This window comes from Carassius carassius, chromosome 27, assembly GCF_963082965.1.
Source record: "Carassius carassius chromosome 27, fCarCar2.1, whole genome shotgun sequence".
Taxonomy (NCBI): domain Eukaryota; kingdom Metazoa; phylum Chordata; class Actinopteri; order Cypriniformes; family Cyprinidae; genus Carassius; species Carassius carassius.
In genome coordinates this window covers 12,571,007-12,592,043 of record NC_081781.1, presented here as the reverse complement: position 1 = coordinate 12,592,043, position 21,037 = coordinate 12,571,007, and the positions used below count along the sequence as shown (strand labels likewise).

At 42.9% G+C, this 21,037-nt stretch overlaps 1 protein-coding gene across 6 annotated transcripts in view; it reads left to right on the top strand.

Moving 5' to 3' along the window:
- The window catches only part of LOC132106763 (zinc finger protein DPF3), a 217,038-nt gene that overhangs the window by 27,817 nt on the left and 168,184 nt on the right, over positions 1-21,037 (top strand). For 2 of the 6 annotated variants that reach the window (XR_009424195.1, XM_059512742.1), the window contains exons 5-11: positions 7,110-7,205; positions 7,433-7,505; positions 8,306-8,347; positions 13,247-13,384; positions 14,168-14,296; positions 20,499-20,611; positions 20,818-20,899. Coding sequence is in view for 4 of the 6 variants with exons in the window: in XM_059512742.1 (XP_059368725.1) it covers positions 7,110-7,205; positions 7,433-7,505; positions 8,306-8,347; positions 13,247-13,384; positions 14,168-14,296; positions 20,499-20,611; positions 20,818-20,899 (673 nt within the window). In the remaining 2 variants the exon portion in view is untranslated. Of the gene's footprint in view, positions 1-7,109; positions 7,206-7,432; positions 7,506-8,305; positions 8,348-13,246; positions 13,385-14,167; positions 14,297-16,709; positions 18,480-20,498; positions 20,612-20,817; positions 20,900-21,037 lie in introns of those variants that run through there. The other 4 variants (XR_009424196.1, XM_059512743.1, XM_059512744.1 and 1 more) reach the window with 4 other exon arrangements.

Below are 21,037 nucleotides of genomic sequence, written 5' to 3'. Positions count from 1 at the left end.
TATGAAAATTAGTAAAGACTCAGCTGTTCGAATAGATATTGGGAGGTCATTCCACCAGCTGGGCACAGTCCAGGAAAAGGTCAGTGAGAGTGATTTTCTTTGGGATGGCACCACAAGGCGTCGTTCACTTGCAGAGCACAAACTTCTGGAGGGCACATAAGATGAGTTTAGGTATGTTGGTGCCATGCCAGTGGTCGTCTTGTAGCCAAGCATCAGTACCTTGAATTTGATGTGAGCGGCTACTGGTAGCCAGTGTAACCTGATGAGGAGAGGAGTAACGTGAGCTTTTTTTGGCTCATTGAAGACAAATTGAAGACATGCACGATAATGTATTAAGAGTCAGTGTAGAACTCTACAGTGTTTTGGTGAAAATACATTTCATTCATTTGGTAAAATTGCTAATACTAATCAATAAATTGGCTGTTGTTAATGTGCATCGAAGACTGACAGGGAAGAGAAGAAATAGTTGAATAAAGTCGTTATTTTTGTTCTCTTTTGCACACAAAATATATCCTAGTAGCTTGAAAATATGTTCCCTTTCGAGAGTACTCTCGTACTGCGTAAGCTAGCTTACGCTATGGGAAAAGGTCCCCTTTTCTCGAGAATATGAAGCCAAAAATTATCCTTAATTTTTAAATAATGTAAAACGCAGTGCTGCAGCACAGCAGACCCAAGCGAAGCGGCTCGCGCGCTTATTGGCTGTGCTGCGGCAACTGCAGCAACCTATGGTGAGGCGGCGGAGAGTAACGAACCAATGGGGGCGCTTCGCGCCCATTGGACGTCAGAGCGCGCCAAAATAGGCGTGGCTGGAACTATATAAGCCACCGCTTCACCATAGGGATCAGATTTCATCTCCTTCAGCGATCTCACCTGCACTTCGCTGTCTTCTCCGGAGAAGCCTCTACACGCCGTCGAAAAGCCTCTCAGCGGGATAGCACTGCAACGCAGATCTGAGGACGCCGGCTCGTGCTTCATCTCGACGCCGCCTTCAGCACTCGCTTCCTGCTGCGCCATCCGGCGTGACTATATCCTTTTCAAAGCTAGTGTGTTTGCCGCTGCATCACACTTTTTTCCTCCAGAATTCAAGGCGTTGTTTCAAATGCCTCGGGCCTGCGCTTCCTGCCGAGGCCCTCTGCCCAGCGAGGACCGCCACATCATCTGTGTCTCCTGCCTGGGCCACAAGCATGCTGAGAGCGCACTCTTCAAGGGCGGCTGCCCTGAGTGCGACGACATGGCTATATCGACCCTGCGGGCTCGATTAGCTCAAACCAGCCACGATGCTCCACCCGCTCCACCTCTTCTCTCTCAAGTGCCGCGTAAGAAACGCCGCGATCAGAGAATGCCTGAGCATACTGTTACACGCGAGCTCACGCCGGAACACTCCCCGCGTGCCTCGCCCGCTCTCGCTCCTTCGCCTGTCCTCTTCGTGGACGAGCAGCGCCAGTCCCTGCTCACCAGCGCCCCCTTCTCCTTCGGAGCGCCTGAGGCGGAAGAGGACAGACACGACAGCCTTTCTCTCGCCGCGTCCAGTAGTGAGGAATGGTCGGGCTCCATTGCGGACCCCCCCCCCCTCTACAGCACCCAGCTGCACCGGACAACGCGCCGATATCGACGCGGAGCTTACTCGCGTGCTTACAAGGGCTGTCAGCGACCTTCAGCTCGACTGGTCTCCTCCAGACGAGCCCGCTAAAAGCAGGCTGGATGAATGGTTCCTGCAGGGGCGCCCTTCGGCCCCTCCGCAAAGAAACGCCCCCTTCTTCCCGGAAGTTCACAATGAACTCACGAAGTCGTGGAAAGCCCCATTCTCCGCACGCTTGAAGACTTCTGTCTCGTCAGCGCTCTCCTCTGTCGACGGCGCCCGAGACCACGGTTACGAGAGCCTCCCCCCTCTCGAGGAGGCTATTGCTGCACACCTCTGCCCGCCCTCAGCCGCTGGATGGCGGTCGAAGCCTGTGCATCCATCCAAGCCGTGCCGCACCACCTCAGCTCTCGCTGGCCGAGCTTACACCTCCGCTGGTCAAGCCGCTTCGGCTCTACACACCATGGCTGTGCTGCAGGTTTTTCAGGCCAGACTTCTCCGTAACCTGGACGAGTCTGCCCCAGATACCTATGATTTTAAAGATCTCCGCAGCGCTACTGATCTAGCCCTGCGTGCGACAAAGACCACAGAACAAGCGATCGGCCGAAGCATGGCAAGCCTCGCTGTTTTAGAGCGACACCTCTGGCACACGCTCACGGAGATGAAAGACGCCGACAAATCCGCCTTTCTCGACTCTCCTATCTCGCCTTCCGGCCTCTTTGGCCAGTCGGTTAAGGGTTTCGCTGAACGCTTCACTGAGGCTCAGAAAACGTCGCAGGCAATGAGACACTTCCTGCCGAAACGCTCTAGCTCTGCTGCAGGACGCCGTAGAAATGCGCCGCCCCCTCAGACCTCGAAGCCATCGCAGCCAGACTTACAGTCTCGCCCAGCGACCAAAACCCAGCACCGCTCTCGCTCTACGAGCCGCAAACCGCCAGAGAGACGGGGACCTCGGCCCAGGATTGTGCTGAACCCCGAGCCTCCGAAGCCCTCCTGACCTTCGGGCTGAAAAGACCGTGGTTAAGTCCCGCTGCGGCCGGACCACCACACAAGAAACCTCACATGCTTCCTCCAATCCCCTCACTAAAGGCGGTTGGAGATGTCTATACTGCAGTAAACGAGCCTGTTACAATGCACGCACGCCTGCACACAAACGCCGTTTTCACGGCGACCTCAATAAAGCACAAAAAGAGCTTTTTCTATGTAGGCAGTGTGCCCACTACACAGTACGCACCCCTACATGTATACACACTCCCCCAAGTGTCACAAAGACTCACTCGGGTCTCCTTTCATGCCCACCTTCCCGCTCGCGCCGGAGGTGCTCTAAATGTAGCGCGCGTGCCCACTTCTCAGTGCGCAACCCTACAAATAAGCGCTGTCACCACAGTGTCACAAGCACAGCATACTCGAGCTACTGGTCCCCTCATAACAGGCGGCCAGTGCCCGAAGCACATTCAACCCATAGCCGCACGAGCCGCTGCATGGCAGGCCATCCCCGGCATATCAGATTGGGTTTTGAATATAATAAAACGAGGTTACTCGCTCCAGTTCGCTCGCAGACCGCCGCGCTTTCGCGCCGTGGTCGAAACGAAAGTGAAAAGCGAAATGACACACGTCCTTCGCGCCGAACTGATAAACCTTCTTGCAAAAGGGGCGATAGAAACTGTCCCCCTTGCGCAGCGCGAGTCAGGCTTTTACAGCCGCTACTTCCTCGTACCAAAAAAGGATGGCGGTCTCAGACCCATCCTAGATCTCAGATGTTTGAACAAAGCACTTATGACGCGATCGTTCAAAATGTTAACTACCAAACAAATACTCGCGCAAATTCGCCCGAGGGATTGTTTTTTCTCAGTGGATCTGAAAGACGCTTACTTTCACATTCAAATAGCACCCCATCACAGGCCATTCTTGAGATTCGCCTTCGAGGGGCAGACTTATCAGTACATGGTTCTTCCATTCGGCCTCTCCGTAGCGCCCCGTACGTTTACGCGGTGCATGGATGCCGCTCTCGCACCCCTGAGAATGCGGGGAGTGCGAGTATTGAACTACCTCGACGACTGGCTAGTTTTAGCCCATTCCGAGGAACTACTGACGACACACAGATCCTGGATCCTCAGCCATTTAGAATGCCTGGGTCTCACGATCAACACTGTCAAGAGCGCTCTGTCTCCCAGCCAGAGGATTTCCTTTTTGGGGATAGACATAGACTCTGTGACATGTACAGCGCGTCTGACGTCACAGCGCGCTCTCACTATTCAGCATTTAGCCGTGTCGTTCAAAGCCGGGTCTCTTTACCCGCTCAAACGATTTCAGGAAATGCTAGGTCTGATGGCATCAGCCTCTGCGGTTCTCAAACTGGGCCTGCTGCGCATGCGCCCACTACAGCGCTGGCTGAGAGACCGTGTTCCAGCGCGCGCCTGGATTTCCGGCCGCGCGCGCATCAGGGTGACCCACGGCTGCATCGCAGCTCTGGCCCCTTGGAAAATAGCCAACTGGTATCAGTTAGGCGTAAGCACGGGCGCTGTCTCGAAATGGAAAGTAGTCTCGACAGATGCATCCAACCTCGGTTGGGGCGCCCTGTACGAGGGCAGGTCTGCCTCCGGCCTCTGGTCGAGCCCGGAGCGACTGTTACACATAAACTGTCTGGAGATGATAGCGGTCGAACTATCCCTGAAAGCTTTCCTCCCATTTTTAAAGGGCCATCACGTTCTGGTCAGATCAGACAGCATGTCAGTGGTGGCCTACATAAATCGCCAGGGTGGTGTCAGGTCAGAAACCTTGCACACCCTGACCGAGCGTCTTCTGACATGGGCACATTGCAATCTGCGCTCGCTAAAGGCAGCGCATGTACCTGGCATCCTGAACCGGGGCCCGGACATGCTTTCCAGGGCGAATGTTCCCCCTGGGGAGTGGTCTCTTCACCCACAGATGGTTCAGTTGATGTGGAGCATCTTCGGCAGGGCAGAGGTCGACCTCTTCGCCTCAGAAGACAACGCTCATTGCCCAATATATTTTTCAAAGAGCAGGGACGCGCTGGCCCTCGATTGGCCCAGACGCCCGCTTTATGCCTTCCCACCGGTCGCGATGCTGCCGCAGGTCATCGATCGGGTCAGGAAGAGCAGATGTGCTATGCTGCTAGTAGCCCCACTCTGGACGACCCAACTTTGGTTCTCCGAGCTGATGCAGCTGTCCAGTACAGCCCCATGGCCAATACCGCTGCGGAAAGATCTCCTCACGCAGCTGAAGGGCGCGCTCTGGCATCCCCACCCCGAACTTTGGGCCCTTCATGTATGGCCCCTCAACGGGTACCCGGGAACCTCCCTGAGGGAGTGTTAAAGACCATTACGGAAGCCAGAGCGCCCTCAACCAGGCGCCTATACGCGCAGAAATGGTCAGTGTTCTCCACCTGGTGCGGGACACGGAACCTAGACCCTCACTTATGTGACGTGTCGTAGATACTCTCCTTCCTACAGGAGCGTTTAGATGCGGGCAGATCCCCGTCTATGCTCAAAGTGTATGTGGCAGCCATTGCAGCTTCTCATGCTCCGGTGGCCGGCCTATCACTGGGAAAAAACGAACTGGTCATTCGTTTCCTTAAGGGAGCTCGTCGGATGAACCCTCCCCGACCCCCTTCAATCCCTTCCTGGGACCTGTCCACGGTCCTAGAGGCCTTAAAGGGCCCCCCTTTTGAACCGCTTCAGTCTGTCGATATGAAGCTTCTTTCGTTCAAAACCGCTTTTCTACTGACTCTGGCCTCAGTCAAGCGAGTGGGGGATTTACATGCGCTATCTGTAAGCGCTGACTGTCTCGAGTTTGGGCCTAATGACTCCAGAGTCATTCTCAGACCAAGACACGGCTATGTCCCCAAGGTGCTCTCAACACCGTTCAGAGCGCAGGTCATCTCGCTGTCAGCCCTTTCCTCGCAAAGCGACGAAAGCAACGCGAGCTTCATCTGCCCCGTCAGGGCTCTTAAAACCTATATTGCGCGCTCCGCCTTATTCAGGAGGTCGGACCAGCTCTTCATATGCTTTGGTGGGCGCACCCGAGGTCTCGCCACCACGAAGCAAAGCCTATCGCGATGGATAGTAGACACTATCTCGCTGGCTTACAAATCTAAGGGCCTTCACTGCCCGTTCGGCATCAGAGCCCATTCCACCCGAGGTATGGCCTCGTCATGGGCGTGGTCCTGCGGGATACCACTGGATGATATCTGTGCGGCGGCAGGCTGGGCCTCTCCGTCCACATTTATTAGATTCTATAATCTGCAAGTCCCTGCCCTGCAGGCCAGGGTACTTTCTATATAGACGTGCTAAGCCTTATCACGTCCCCCTTTTTTCGTTCCCTATATAAAGCTCACTAAGGTTGGCTGTTGGGATTGGGATTTCTCCTGCTATAAAGCCCCGAGCTCTCGCCTTGGGCTGTGACAGGTCGAAGTTCCCGAGCACGCACGGCGTTTTACATTGTGTTAGCTAGCTTACGCAGTACGAGAGTACTCTCGAAAGGGAACGTACTCGGTTACTAACGTAACCTCGGTTCCCTGAGATGAGGGAACGAGTACTGCGTAACCTGCCGTGCTATGTGCTCGGACCGGGTGATCGCTTCAGTCGATTTAAAACCTGATCCCTATGGTGAAGCGGTGGCTTATATAGTTCCAGCCATGCCTATTTTGGCGCGCTCTGACGTCCAATGGGCGCGAAGCGCCCCCATTGGTTCGTTACTCTCCGCCGCCTCACCATAGGTTGCTGCAGTTGCCGCAGCACAGCCAATAAGCGCGCGAGCCGCTTCGCTTGGGTCTGCTGTGCTGCAGCACTGCGTTTTACATTATTTAAAAATTAAGGATAATTTTTGGCTTCATATTCTCGAGAAAAGGGGACCTTTTCCCATAGCGTAAGCTAGCTTACGCAGTACTCGTTCCCTCATCTCAGGGAACCGAGGTTACGTTAGTAACAGAGTACGTTATTGATTTAGGAACGACTTGATGGTGTGTAATTAATGACCTAATTTTTTTTGTTGGGTGCCTTTAATGCTTGATATTTCAGTTACTTTTGTTTGATAAATAATCATTTTGGTTTTGGTTGGAGTTCCACTTGACATCTAATGTAAAAATATATAATAAAACTTGCATGGGGTAACCGTACTTCTCAAACTTCTAGCACTCTACAAAGCTTCTTTACTAGCTGCATCACTGTATGGTTCAAAAATACTACTAAACCCAACAGAGATGCTTTGGAAAGTTTTAAAGTGATGGCACAGAGCATGCAATCTACCATCAATCAACAATATCCACCATTCACTGTCACTGTGACGCCCAATCCATCATCTGAGACCTCATCCACCCCAGCCGCAAGCTGTTTGCTTCCTACTGCATTATTAGGGCAAGGACCACTAGACTCAACAAAATACAAACTGCAGCATGCTTTCTACACAATGCACTTCACATTACTTTATATTTTCACAATATCACTCAAGCAAGAGAGACATTGATCTTAGTCATCTAATCGCTTACCCCAACTTTCTTCATTCTCTGCAGAGGGTGCTTGAGGCAGATGAAAATGGGGATGGTTTCCATGATGATGAAGATTTTGAAGTGGACACACCAAAGAGGAAGCATCGAAACAAAGGCAGGGTGAGTGATGAGCATGACTCATCAAAGTCTGTGGATGGTGTGAAGGAAAAAAGTTAAGTGAATGCAAGAAAAAGAGACAACTTGAGATAGGGCGGACTGACACGGGAGAGGGGAATAAAACATGATCTCTCTGACTTATGGTGTGTGCAGAGACTAAGAAAAGATAATTGAGAAATTATCTAAACAAAAAGAAAGTGATTATATAATGTCTGTTATTTGTTGATCAGGGTCGAGGCTCTGGGCGCAGGCGAACAGAAGCAGTGGCCAACGACGATCAGGATAAACCCTACGTGTGTGACAGTAAGTGTCAATTTCATTGCTTTCATATGCAACCTTTGTGCCATAAAGTCTAAGCAACTTGAAATAGATATATCATTTTGTATATATTTGAACTGCAGGGAAACAAAAACAATATTTAGGAAAAAAAATCATTTGTAACCTAATTTGGCATTATTTATTTGTGTCCAAAAGTCTGAGGCGACTTAGATAATCCAGTATTTTCATTTTACTTATAAAAAAATAAAAAGTTTTTTAATTCAGAGGAAATTAAAAACGAAAAAAATTTATTAGAAATATTTACAGTTACACATTTCTGACATTCTTTACCTTTTTTCACTCAAAATAACTGAAATGCAGATAATGTTTTTTGTATTTAAATATTTTTAATTAAGTTATAAAAATGTTATATAAAAGTAGACAGAGACCGTAGAGGTCTCAGATTTTTGGACCCCACTGAATATTAGTATAAATTAGTAGGTTTATAATAGTAGTATTAATGATTCATTTCATACAGCTATCAAATAAAATAATTAATGTTTATTGTCTCTGACCTCTGTTTTTATCATGGTATTTAATCTATTTTGAATATACTGTTGTTGACTGTGCTACTTTGGGTCCTAAAAGATATCTTTCATTTTTTTCATATGGTACCTGTCTTTGTTTCTCATCTTGGCATGGTGGGCTGTTATAATATCAAAAGCATGTGACTACCCGAGGAGATACTAGAGCTACTTTGGGTTCCAGAGGCCTCTTTGAATGTAACTTACTTCCTGTATTTTTTTTTCTGTCTCCTCTTTTGCTTTGTGTCTCCTCTGTTTCAGACAGATACAAACAAAAGCATAACTCAAAAACTGCTGACTCAGGTATTCAGCCATGTTGCCATCTTCCTCTTGCTCGGACATGTGGGCTATGCTAATGACAAGTTTAAACACTTAATGCTCATGTCGGGGAGGGATTATTAACATAAATAATATGGTTCAGTATTTTCTCTGTAGCTGCTGCTAATATTTCACGCTGCTTGGCCAAAGCTATCATGCATGGCTAACAACACTGCTGCTAAAATAGCAAAGCTAGAACAAGTAGCCTTTTCATTGACGCATCTAGATTGCAGGTCTTGTTCTAGGTAAAATCTGCTGCCTTGCTGGAATGATTGACTCTGGATGTGCAGTTTGCTGAAATGAAATGCATGTAGTTGCTTTCCTTTTCCATACTATATGTTCTGCTTTAATAATCCCAGTGTCCATCTATATGATTCAGCAGTCTTTACAAAATAACATCTGTTGCAGCGCTGCTGCATTGTTCATTCAACATATTGCAGAAAAAGAGAACATCAATGTGGAGAAGATATTGTTTACATCAAAACTGAAACCAAGTCGTTCACACAGAATGCATATTTCACACATTTTCTAGAGGGACATCTATCACCGTTGCACTCGCGTCTTGCACAAGAGAGCCACATGTTTAGAAAGCCATGTAAAATTAATGTAAGTTCAACTTTTTAAAAACAAACCTCGAGACTTAATGGTGGGTTTTTTCCCTATCCCACTGCATCTCATGTTTTTAAAAGAAAAAAATTACTCTGTGTAATTGGATTTCCGCCCTTTGTATTAAACTATGCCTGCATATGTGATGCTGTTTTGTTAATAGTTTTTTAAGCAACTTAATTAATTCATTATATATAAACATTATTTTAAATATTGTGCACTTTTTTCAGTCATGTTTTCTTATACTTTGAATAAATGTGCATTAGTAATATTTTGCTCGATGTGCCCTCTTCTGGCCTCAGGAGAGAACCCTAAAGCTTTTCTTCACCCTAACTCAAATTATGTATTTTAAATTCAAATATAATTTGAATTTTGAGAATTTTTAAGTACAAAATTCCATTTTGACAGCCCTTCTTTAGTATGTTCGTCACCACATAAAAATAAGTGTATTTTTTAGAGCACAACAAAAATTATAAAACAGAGATTTAAAATTTATTTAAAAGTTAATTTTATTTGAAAATTACAAAATGCTCTTTTTAAGTGTGTTAAGAAACAGTCATGAAGGCGTAGCCTCTTTAAGTACACTTAAGTGGCCTTTTATTATATTAATATTTTATTATCTACAAGCACAGTGTTTAAAAACTTTTTAGATTTGAAGCACACTACAAGTAGACATTTAATACAGTTAAGCCCACTACGGTTGGATACTTTGTGCTCCTTTAAGCATAATATAGCAATGAAAAACAGCATATAAAAGCTTTTAACTGTAATACAGTTTACTTTAGAGTGAAATAAATGATCATCAAGACAAAATGTGAGGCGGGACTTACCTTATCCCACTGAAATTTGATTGGAAAGGCTCACCTTTTTTCTCTAAAATTAAAATAAATTTCATGTTGTCTTTAAGGTAATGTATAAAATATTTTGAAAATGTATTAAAAGTCCTTATGACATTAAATCTAAATAAGTTTAGTTACTGTCATGGTTCAGGGTGCCTCATTGGCTCCCCCTGCTGTCTGTGTTGTCCCATCACTTTTGGCAGCTTGTGACCTGGGCAATCAGCACTGATCTTACGGCAGGGGTGCACAGATCACAAGCTGTTTCTCCCTCACCTGTCAATCATTCCCCCATTCCTTTATAACCTCTGCTTTCTTGTCCTTCCTCGTAAGTAGATTGTTTGGTGTGTTCACGCTTTTATCAATGCTTTTATTCAAGCACTTCCCTTGTTTCACTGAACCTCAGGACTCCTAGTGAGGAGAGACAGCCACCCGTTGCCTCGCTCTCTCTCTGGTTGCCTGTCCTGTGTGACCACTTGGTCTGGGACAGCTTCCACAGCCTGTGAGGTCTGCATTACTCTGCTGGCCGGCTCTGGAGTACCCAAGGACTAGTTCTCTGTTTTTTTATGATTGTTCTATTGTTTTGGTTTTGCCTTCAAAACCATTTTTCCATTTTTCACCTAATTCTCTGCATTTGAGTCCTCTGTTATCCTGGGGACATGACAGAAACTACTCAACACATCATGGACACAGTAGAGGAGACGGAGTTGCGCAGAGCAGTTGTGAAGCAGGGAGCTCTTCTTTTGTTGGCTCTATCCAGCTCAACTAGCTGCTGGGGCAGCTTGATCAGCTGCAATCTAACCCTCCCGCTGCTTGAGTTGTAACGCCTTCTCCTGACACCGATTGAGCCTATAGAGTTACGTATTCTCCCCGCATCCTGTGGCTCGAATGCTAAGGCGCTCCAGGACCATTTTCTCCACGGTCTGGCCGAATACATCAAGGACGAGATCTATTCTCTCGAACTGCCCTCTAACCTTGATGATTTGATCGATTTTGTTTACCTCGACGATATCCTGATCCCGACCAACACGTCGACGAGTGCTCCAACGGCTACTTGAGAATTGTTTATTTGCCAGGGTAGAGAAGTGAGAGTTTCACACACTGTTGGTTACATTCCTGGGATTTATCCTCTCTCGTGAGAGTATCTGAATGGATCCCGTTAAGGTAAAACAATTGCTGATTGGCCCACCCCAGATTGTCGTAAAGCGGTCCAGCGATTTCTGTGGTTTGCCAATTTTTACAGGCGATTCATTTGGAACTTTAGCCAGGTCGCTCTTCCTCTGACTGATCTCACCTCCACTAGGAAGCTTTACTGTTGGACTTCGCAGGCTCAGACTGTTTTTTAAAATTTAAAGCGTCGCTCCATTTCTGCTCCGATTTTGACTACCCCTGACCCATCTCGTCAGATCATTGTGGAGGTGGATGCATCAGAGGTGGGTCAAAGATCACCTTTGGACAAGAGAATACATTCCTGTTCCTTCTTTTCTCATCACTTAACCACACCGGAACAGAATTACGACATCAGGAGTAAGGAGTTACTTGTTGTCAAGCTGGCACTGGAGGAGTGGCGTCACTGGTAATAGGGCGCAGGGGTTCCACTTATCTTTTGGACTGACCACAAGAACCTTGAATACATCCGCACCGCTAATAGACTAAATTTTTGGCAGGCTCATTGGGCATTGTTTTTCAATCAATTTAAGTTCACCACTCTTACCACCCGGGGTCCAAGAATGGTAAACCAGATGCACTGTCGCAGATCTTTGAGGCTTAGGCTAGTCCCACCCACCCTGTGGCCATTCTGCCTATGGCGGTCACCTGGGGGTGGAGTCCAAGGTGTGCATGTTGCTATGCGATGCTACTATTCCCCCGGGGTGTCCAGAGGGCCTGTTGTTTGTGCCCCAGTCAGTCCGAACTAGCGTCCTACGGTGGGGCCACTCATCCAAACTAGCTTGCAACCCTGGAGTGAACCATCATCTTTGAATTCCAGATTAACCATGGTTGAGTACGCTCATAACTCCTTCCCGGTCTCATCTACAGGGTTGTCTTCCTTCCAGTGCTGTTTAGGCTACCAACCACCATTATTCCCCTCCCAAGAATATGACACCATTGTTCCATCCACGCAAACAGTCCGGTGTCGGTGCAACTCAAGTTAACCCCCCCCTGTTTAAAAATATCCACATGGTTTTCCGCGTGTGCAAGATCAAGCCTGTCATTCACTCCCCCCTTTCACATTTTTATCAGTGCTTTTATTCAAGCACTTCCCTTGTTTCACTGTACCCCAGGACACCTAGTGAGGAGAGACAGCCACCCGTTGCCTCGCTCTCTCTCTGGTTGCCTGTCCTGTTTCGAACGCTGGGTCTGGGACAGCTTCCAGCGCCCATGTGGTCTGCATTACTTTGTCGACCAGCTCTGGAGTCCCCAAGATCTAGTTTGCTGTTTTTGTGATTGTTCTATTCTTTTGATTTTGCCCTGTGAGAAATAAATCTGTCTTTCCTCTACTTTTCTGTATTTGAGTCCTATTTTATCATGGAGACCTGACAGTTACTAATTATTGTTTTTAAAAATTTAAAGAAAAATGTCCTAGTTGTGATCTTCTTCAAATCCTGTACACATGCTTACCTTGGTTTGTCCATATTTTTTTTATAGATTTGTAGTGAGAGAATTTCTAACTGTGAAACTATTGTGCTTACCTTGCTGGTATTGCAGTCTGCAACCCACAGATGCTTGACATGTTTACTGTATCCACCTTTAGAGAGAAACCAATCTTTTCTGTGCTGAGCTTTAAATAATATGACCACCAAAACCAACATGTTCAATAAAAGCAATTAATTTGTAAACTGTATCCAACACTGTTATGTAGTTATGTGTTATATCCCATATCTGTAATCTAATATGCCAACCAGCATTAACATGTGTTTTCAGTGATCGGATCACAGTTGGATAGCATTTGACCAAATTGAAAGCTACTTAATTTCACCCAAGACATACAGTGTCACTATTGGATTCTGACTGCATTCAACAGAGGTGTTATTTAATATATAATATTCAAGTAATATTCATAATTTTGCTCTGAGGTGGTCACATTACCAATTACACTTTGTGAATTCCTAATTAATTTACAGGTACTGTCAGTGCAGAGCACTTGCTACTATGCCTAGCAGGACCTGTACGTGTTCATGAAGGTGCAAGACACACTGTGGGGTTGCAGTGCTAATACTGTGCCTGAAACACTCTTCTTACACCCCGCATGTCTCTCTCACTGGCTGAGAACATGCAACCTAGATTTTGTGATAGCGCTTTGACTCCACAGCTAGCTGCTTGGTGAATTCCTTAGATGTGTGTTAGCATCCCAGCTTGATTATTAGAACAACTTATTTGAGACTAAATAAGAAGTTTTTGCCAGTAAAATGGATTTCATCATGACTAATGTTCTTTATCATAGTTTGCGGGAAGCGTTACAAAAACCGCCCTGGACTAAGCTACCATTACACCCATACTCACCTTGCTGAAGAGGAAGGTGAGGAAGAACGAGAAACTGAAATCCCCCAATCTCCTCCTGTCCACCACGAGAATCACAAACGTAAGTTAAATTCATTTAAATTGTAAAATAAGTGGTTATACCTAAACTTAACAACTACCTTACTAATTACCTTACTAACTTTTAAATAAGGAGCAAATTAGGAGTTTACTGAGGCAAAAGTCATAATTAATGGTTTGTTAATAATGAGAATTGGACCTTAAAATAAGTTGTGACCAAAAATATACAGTGTGTATATATATATATATATATATATATATTATAATAAAATGGCAGACTTTTTTCTGGTGGGGTTTACCAGACATAGTTTAAGCCGCTTAAACTCTGTCCCTTTTCAGATCTTCCTTCATTCAATCAACAACCAATTGACTGAATTGTGTTCTTTTTCTGTAATCCATTTCACTCAGTTGTATGTTACAATATGAAGAAATAATATTTTGCTACTGATGCTACATAGTGACTTTAAACATTGTAAAATAATTGTAACAAATTATTTCTATAGTTAACATCCAAGAGTGAATTTTAGCATAACTATATTTAGTAGCATTTGCTCTATTCCAAACATTAGTGAACTGCCTCAACATTTTCAATATAAATATTCTAATTATATTCTAATTGATATTATTTAGTATTCAATAAGCAAATAAATACATAGCAAACACAAATGCTTCTATTTGTATTCTTTAATACTACAGTGTGCATTATGTTACAATTTTAGGATGTCTAAAATAATAAAAGTAATACCTTCTTAGTTATCTAGGGTTTGGAGTAGGTCACTGTTCTTCTATGTTCTCTCCCCCTTTTTAATTTGTACTATTTTTACAGCACAGAAAGGGCCTGATGGCACGATCATCCCTAATGACTACTGTGACTTCTGTCTGGGAGACTCAGGCTCTAACAGGAAGACAGGCCATGCTGAGGAGTTGGTTTCCTGTTCAGACTGCGGCCGCTCTGGTGAGTCCCTTCACATCACTGTGTTCTCTATTACTCACAGTTACAGTATCTGCCCATGTTAGATCAAGAAGGGTAGTTTCACCTCCATCTTGTTTCAATTACACTCTGAGGGAGATGTTTACTGGCATAGCCAATAATAATCTGGTTGCAAATTATAAAAAGAAATAATTTTTTTTTAATAAATTGCCAGATGTAGTCAGTTAAAATATTCCAGAGATTTCTCTCTCTCTCTGTAATCAATGTAAGAGTCTGTGGTGCTCTAAAATGGGCCAGATTACAGTATCTGTATTTTTTGATGTAGTAGGTTAAAGACATGTTAGTCTTCTATTTAAAAGAAGCAGAAATGAATGAGCATTATACACATACATTATTCTTGCTTTTAAGAGAATTAAATGTGGAAAATTTTACAACAGTAAAACACCACAATATTATATACATTAACATATCCTAGAAATGTAATTTTTTTTAAGTTGATCTGAAAAAGTTTTAGTTCATCAAATAAATATGTATGTAATAATATGTATCCACCAAAAGATCCCATTTAATGCTTTATCATGTCATGCATCAATAGCACATTTCATCAGCTTATTTGTGCATATCCCATCTTTTTGTGTTTTTTGCTAGAGCATGTTTGTTTATTTTATATAGAGTTTTCTTTGAGTTGTTGTGATTTGGGTTTGGCTTGGCATAATGGTGTCATATACAAATTATTTCCCAGACACTGATTAATTCTACTAGAAAGACTTTTTAATGGAGAGTTGCCATTAGCAGCGATTTAAACCCAGACTAGACTTAATCTGTGTCCTGGAACCCAGCACAGTAGTTCAGAGTTGGGCAGATTAGCATTTGCGTTTCCATGCAGTTGTTTATCTGTTGCAGTCTTGGTGTTTATTCATGAATTCTTGCAGTGTTTACAAACATGCTGATTAAAAGGAGCTTGAGGAGAGATAGCTCGGTCATTTTAAAAATGAATCTCAGTATAAATTACTTATTCATTACTAAAATTGTAATCAGGAAGGTAGCACAAATACCACAATATGAAAGTAACAGAATGACTGCATAATTTTTGGGGTTTACCCAACATGTGCAATGAGAAAATTATATATATATATATAATTTTTTTTTTTACTTAAACATCTTTTGCGCAACAAAAGATACCATAGTGAAAATAAAATTAATGAATAATATAATATAAAAAAATAGTAAATATATTTATATATTTTTTTTGTTTAATTAATAATGGAAATATATTTGTAATTTTTTGTTATTGTTTTTATCTAATATAAAAAGTGGAGTTTTACTGTTACAAGGTCCAGAAGATTTTGCTATCATACAAAAGACATATAGGCCTACGTAATAAGTTGATATTCATTTTGTGCTCTGACTGTTTTGACCAAGGCTAGATCACAGTTCATTCTAATTAGATTTGGAAGGGAAAGCAGGTGCAGTTCTGTGAAACTGCTGTGGAAGTGTCATGGGATTCGATTGAAACAGAAGAAACTGTTAAGTCCTGCCTTTTTTTCATGGCTGATGCCAAGACAACAAGGTCGAGAAGCATCTTACATTTAATTTAGATCGCTTAGATGCGAAACGCTTTCAAGGTGGCAGACCTGAAAACATTTGCTCTTTGTAATTACCCAACCAATGCATTGGTCTTTAAAAAAAAAAATTCCCATGCTTGCATTTAGAATGTGTATTGTGTTTGTGTCAGACATGTGAGCCAAATCCTGCAGTGTTGAGAATGAGCATTTATATGTGACATGGCCTTTTGTGCTTGTGTTTTGCATTTTTTTTTTTTTTTACACAAGTGCTTTTGCTAGCAAATGATCCTAGAAACCCTAAAACTCTTAACTGTTTAGGGCATTATCAGTTATCTCAGTTCATGTGCGCAAAATATTCTCATATTTATTTTGCTCATATGCTTCCATTCTTTCTGTTTTTCTTTCTTGGCTGTGTAATCCATTGCCTTCTCATAATCGAATGGTGTAACAAGAACAGGGAGAGACCAAATGATGTATTCTTCAGTAAAAAGAAAAAAGAAAGAAAAGAAAATGTTTTCAGGGATAGTTCACACAAAAAATGAAAATCCCGTCATTATTTATTCAACTCAAAACCTGTAAGACTTTGTGTTCCATCAATCAGTGAGTAAATAATGACAGACTTTTCATTTAGCGTGATCGATCCCTTTTCATGATTCACTTACAGCTGTTAATGTGCTGCAACTTTAAACTACACCCAATGAGATAAGCACATGTTCAGGCAATCAGACATGCAAGCCGTAATCCCTTAATGTATGAGTAACAGCAGAGACTGCAAGTTGTCCAAAGCTCAGAGGAGTGTGAGTCCTAGCTGACTGCAGTGTTACTTGTGTGTGTTTCCACTGTGATGCTGATATGTCCGTCATGCATGTCAGCTGATCGCGTCGGTGGGACCAGGACGAAGAGGAGGACGGGCGGACTTCTGGACATGTTCGGCGACACGTCAGAAAGCGAGGCATCCACCTTTCACGGCTTTGAGGAGGACGACCTGGACGGGCTTCTGTCTGACGACAGCACAGGCTCACCTCAGTACAGATAGACAAAGGAGAGAGCTCAAGAAAACAGCATCAGAGAAACTTTTGGCATGTGTCTGCTGCCTGTTTTTTTTTTTCTTCCTTTTTTTCCTGTTGTTTTGCAGCAGCATGCGTAACGGATTCACAACTCCAGACACAATGTTAACGTCAGGAATTGCTTTCAAAGGACAATTTGCAGCCTTTTATAAATTAAGGAATGTTGTTTTTATTGCTTCACACTTCTGTATACTGAGAGGTGCTATTTATCGGAAGAGCCATTACTTCTGGACTGTTTGTTTTCCGTCATGGAAAATTGCAGGGATGTGTGGATTACATTTCGCCATGTAAGATAAAATGCCTACTGTGTGGAAATTTACTTTAGAAATAGAAATGAAAGAATTTCAAACCTCAAGGAGGAGAAAATACTCAACATGTGTCAGTAGGTCGGATAGTGAAGAGGGGTTTATTTTTTCTTCCTACCTCTGGATAAATACAATGTTTGCAAAGCAAGGGATCACGAGAAGGCAGAGAATGGGCTGAGGCCAGGCCCTGATTGGATCCAGAGGGAAGGGAGGACAGTTTGCAGAGGTAAGAGCCAGTTGGCATTTCAATGTCCACCTCTCCTCCTTTCTCAGGACAGCTACAAGAACGAAAAATGACAATGAAATTTGAAATCCCATGTTTGCTGGAGGATACATAAAACTTGGCCTCTCCCTAGTTTTGTTGAGTAAGAAGAAGAAAAAGGACTCGCATTTTTGGAGTAACTTCCCTTTACTATTCAGGAAACTCTCCTTAAACGACAGGTACAAGAAGGGGTACAACTGTAGCATATGTGCAATGATTCTCATGAAGGCTTTGTTTTGCAAATAAAATCTGGACCATTCACCTCTGTTAACAGATCCAGCTCTAAGGATTTGTCTGACTGTGTATGTCTAATGCAAATAATAATAATACACTGGATTTCAAGCACATAATCTTCCTACGTTCAATAGGAGAATGCAGTAAATGTGAACTAGAAAACAGAATACATGCAATAAAAGGCACAATACACATAAGCCACAGGGACCCAGTTAATATGGGGATATTTCAGTGTATCCATTTTGTATGAACAAAATTAGCTATATTTGCTCTTTAAAGCTCTTCTATTTATTGTTATGTGAACTCATGTATCACCTTTGAATTGAAACTGTTCCATATTAATGCTTTCAATCTTGTCTCTATTTCAGGGCGTTCATTTTTTTGAAAACGATAGTATCATTTATTAAGATATTGTATAATGTATATAGGCCCGCAAACTGTTGCAGGCTAAACCCGTTGTTCTATAACAGTTCCTGATGATATTTCTCCCAGTGTTTTGATGTCTAAACCTTGAGGAAATGTTTCAATGTTTAACATTCGAATTTTAGTTAATTTAATACTAAGCCAAAGGGCAACATGGCTAGAGATGATGCTTGTAACTGCTTCTGTGTCATGAAGAACTGTGGCACAAACCACAAACACACAGAACACACTTCATGCAACCTGTCATCCAGGCTGTGGCCGCTGCTGAGTCCTGTTACCCCAAATGTCAGCCTGCAAGTCTTTCACTGGATTTTGTAACTGAAAAACATTAAACATTTTAAATTTTATGAATTACTCTTTGAGTTAATTTTGTTTCAGGGAAGGAAAACGGGGGACAAGTGACCTCGAATAGTATTTGTACACTTAAGTCACACTTAAAAATGTCTAAACGACACTAAAATATCACTCCAAGTCTGCAAATAAATGATGCTAAACCAGATCTCAGAACAAACCAATTTTATGAGCCGTTTTTAACTGGTTCAAGGTCATTCTACTGCATTTATGAAGTCAGTCCCCCTCAAATTCACATGAACATTGTTATAAATGTCTTATTTTGAGTAATATGTTGTTTTATAATTTGAAACCTAGCAAATTTGTGAATATTGTGAAATGTTTAGCTTTAAAAAAGGCCCATATTTTATTTAAATAACACTTGGCTTTATATTTTCTTAATGCATTACACTAGACAGTCATACATGTTTAAGTATGGCTTTGGTTCAAAATAATTTTGGGGGCCATTGTAGTCTATAATTTCAATGCAACTAACAGTATAATTTCAATGCAACTAACAGAACTTGATCAAATTATTGCACATAAAAAATGCATCAAGATCAACATCTTAAACGGATAGTTCACCCAAAAATTAAAATTACCTCATTTACTCACCCTCAAACCACCCTAGGTATTTACCGCATTTTTTGGACTATAAGTCACACCTGAGTATAAGTCGCATCAGTCCAAAAATACGTCATGATGAGGAAAAAAACATATATAAGTCACACTGGACTGTAAGTCGCATTCATTTAGAACCAAGAACCAATAGAAAACATTACCGTCTACAGCCGCGAGAGGGCGCTCTATGTCTTCAGTGTAGACTACAGGAGCACTGAGCAGCATATAGAGCGCCCTCTCGTGGCTGTAGACGGTAATGTTTTCTCTTGGTTCATTTCTCTTATGCTGTGTTCACACCAAACTTTTAAATATAACCTGAGGGTGAGTAAATTATGTGGTAATTTTTGGTGAACTATCCCTTTAAATCAGGCATGTTTTCATACACTTCCAAGAAATAAAATCAAGACAAAAGATGTATGTCTAAATGTCGGCATAATGTGGCTTAATATATTCAACATAGTTCCGCATGTGAATACCAGGGACAGAGCCATGAAGATGAATGAGGTAGCAACTCTTATGAAACTCCCTGTAGGGACAGAGCTTCACATAACATCTGACTTCAAGCCAAGGCTCCACATGCTTTCCCAACTGGGAAAACTGCACATGCTTTACTGGTCATCCAAGCAAGAGGAGCCTGCCTCTCTCACAGTTTCATTGAGGAAATGAGCAGGCCGAGGAACTGACACCTCCCTAAGAGACAGAAAGACAGAGAGAGAGAAAGACAGACATGTAAGGTTACAGAACCATCTGGCATTTTCCAAACCTGTGCTTACCCTCTCTCTGTGTGTGGAAGGCAGGACAGAAGATGGAGGTGTTTAGGGGAAACTGTTGTTTGTTCCCTCCACATAAATCGTGTGTAATTTTTTTTTCTCTCTCAAGTCATGTTTCTTTCATTAATAATTTAAAGGGATAGTTCACCTGGAATGAAAATCTGTCATTGTTTACTCACCCTCAAGTTGTTCCAAACCTCTATGAGATTCTTTCTTCTGCTGAACAATGCTGGAAATGCTGAAAATGGTTGAGGGTAGCCTTTGACTTCTGTAGAAATCAATGGCTACCCTCAACTGTTTGGTTTTCTTTTGTGCTCAATAGAAGACATGAACTCATAAGGTTTGGAACAACTTGAGGATGAGTAAATGATGAAAAAATGTTCATTTTTTGGTGAACTATCCCTTTAATTAGATCTATCTATTTATCTATCTGTTTGTCTATCTGTTTTTCTATCACCCCATCCATTGCCTTATCAATCCTTAAAGTACATAAATTACATTATGAAACTTTCTACTGATTAGTCTTATGACATTTTTTGTTGATTTATGTTTTTCTAAATTAAATTGATTATAGTGAAGTACATCTGAAAAAGAGTTTAGATTCTCTTTTTTTCTGTCAGATTATTCTTTCATCTTTCTGTTTCACCAGGCCATCCTTCATGTCTGCAGTTCACAGACAACATGATGCAGGCCGTTCGGACGTACCAGTGGCAGTGCATCGAGTGTAAATCCTGCAGTCTGTGTGGCACCTCCGAGAACGATGTGAGTGTTAAATCCTAGGGGATGTATAAAATAGTGTGCGAGCTTAAAGAAATACTTTGACATCTCAAACTAGATTTCTCAAAGCTCTATTTACTTGTTTGATATTATTGACGCAGCGTGTTGCCAGTATGCATGTTTCAGCAAGCCTGCTCATATGGCTGAGTGTGTGTAAGCTCACAGCTCGGTGACATCCTCTAATTTTATAGGATCAGCTTCTGTTCTGTGATGACTGTGATCGGGGATACCACATGTACTGCCTGAAGCCTCCCATGACACAACCACCCGAAGGTAAGATCACGTCACAGCAATTAATAAAATAATACATATTAAAATCATTAATAAATTGCATTGTTTTAATTCTTAAATCTGCCAGATTGGTGTGGATTGTTGCTTTTAATGCCTGGCCTATAATAAAATGAATGCACT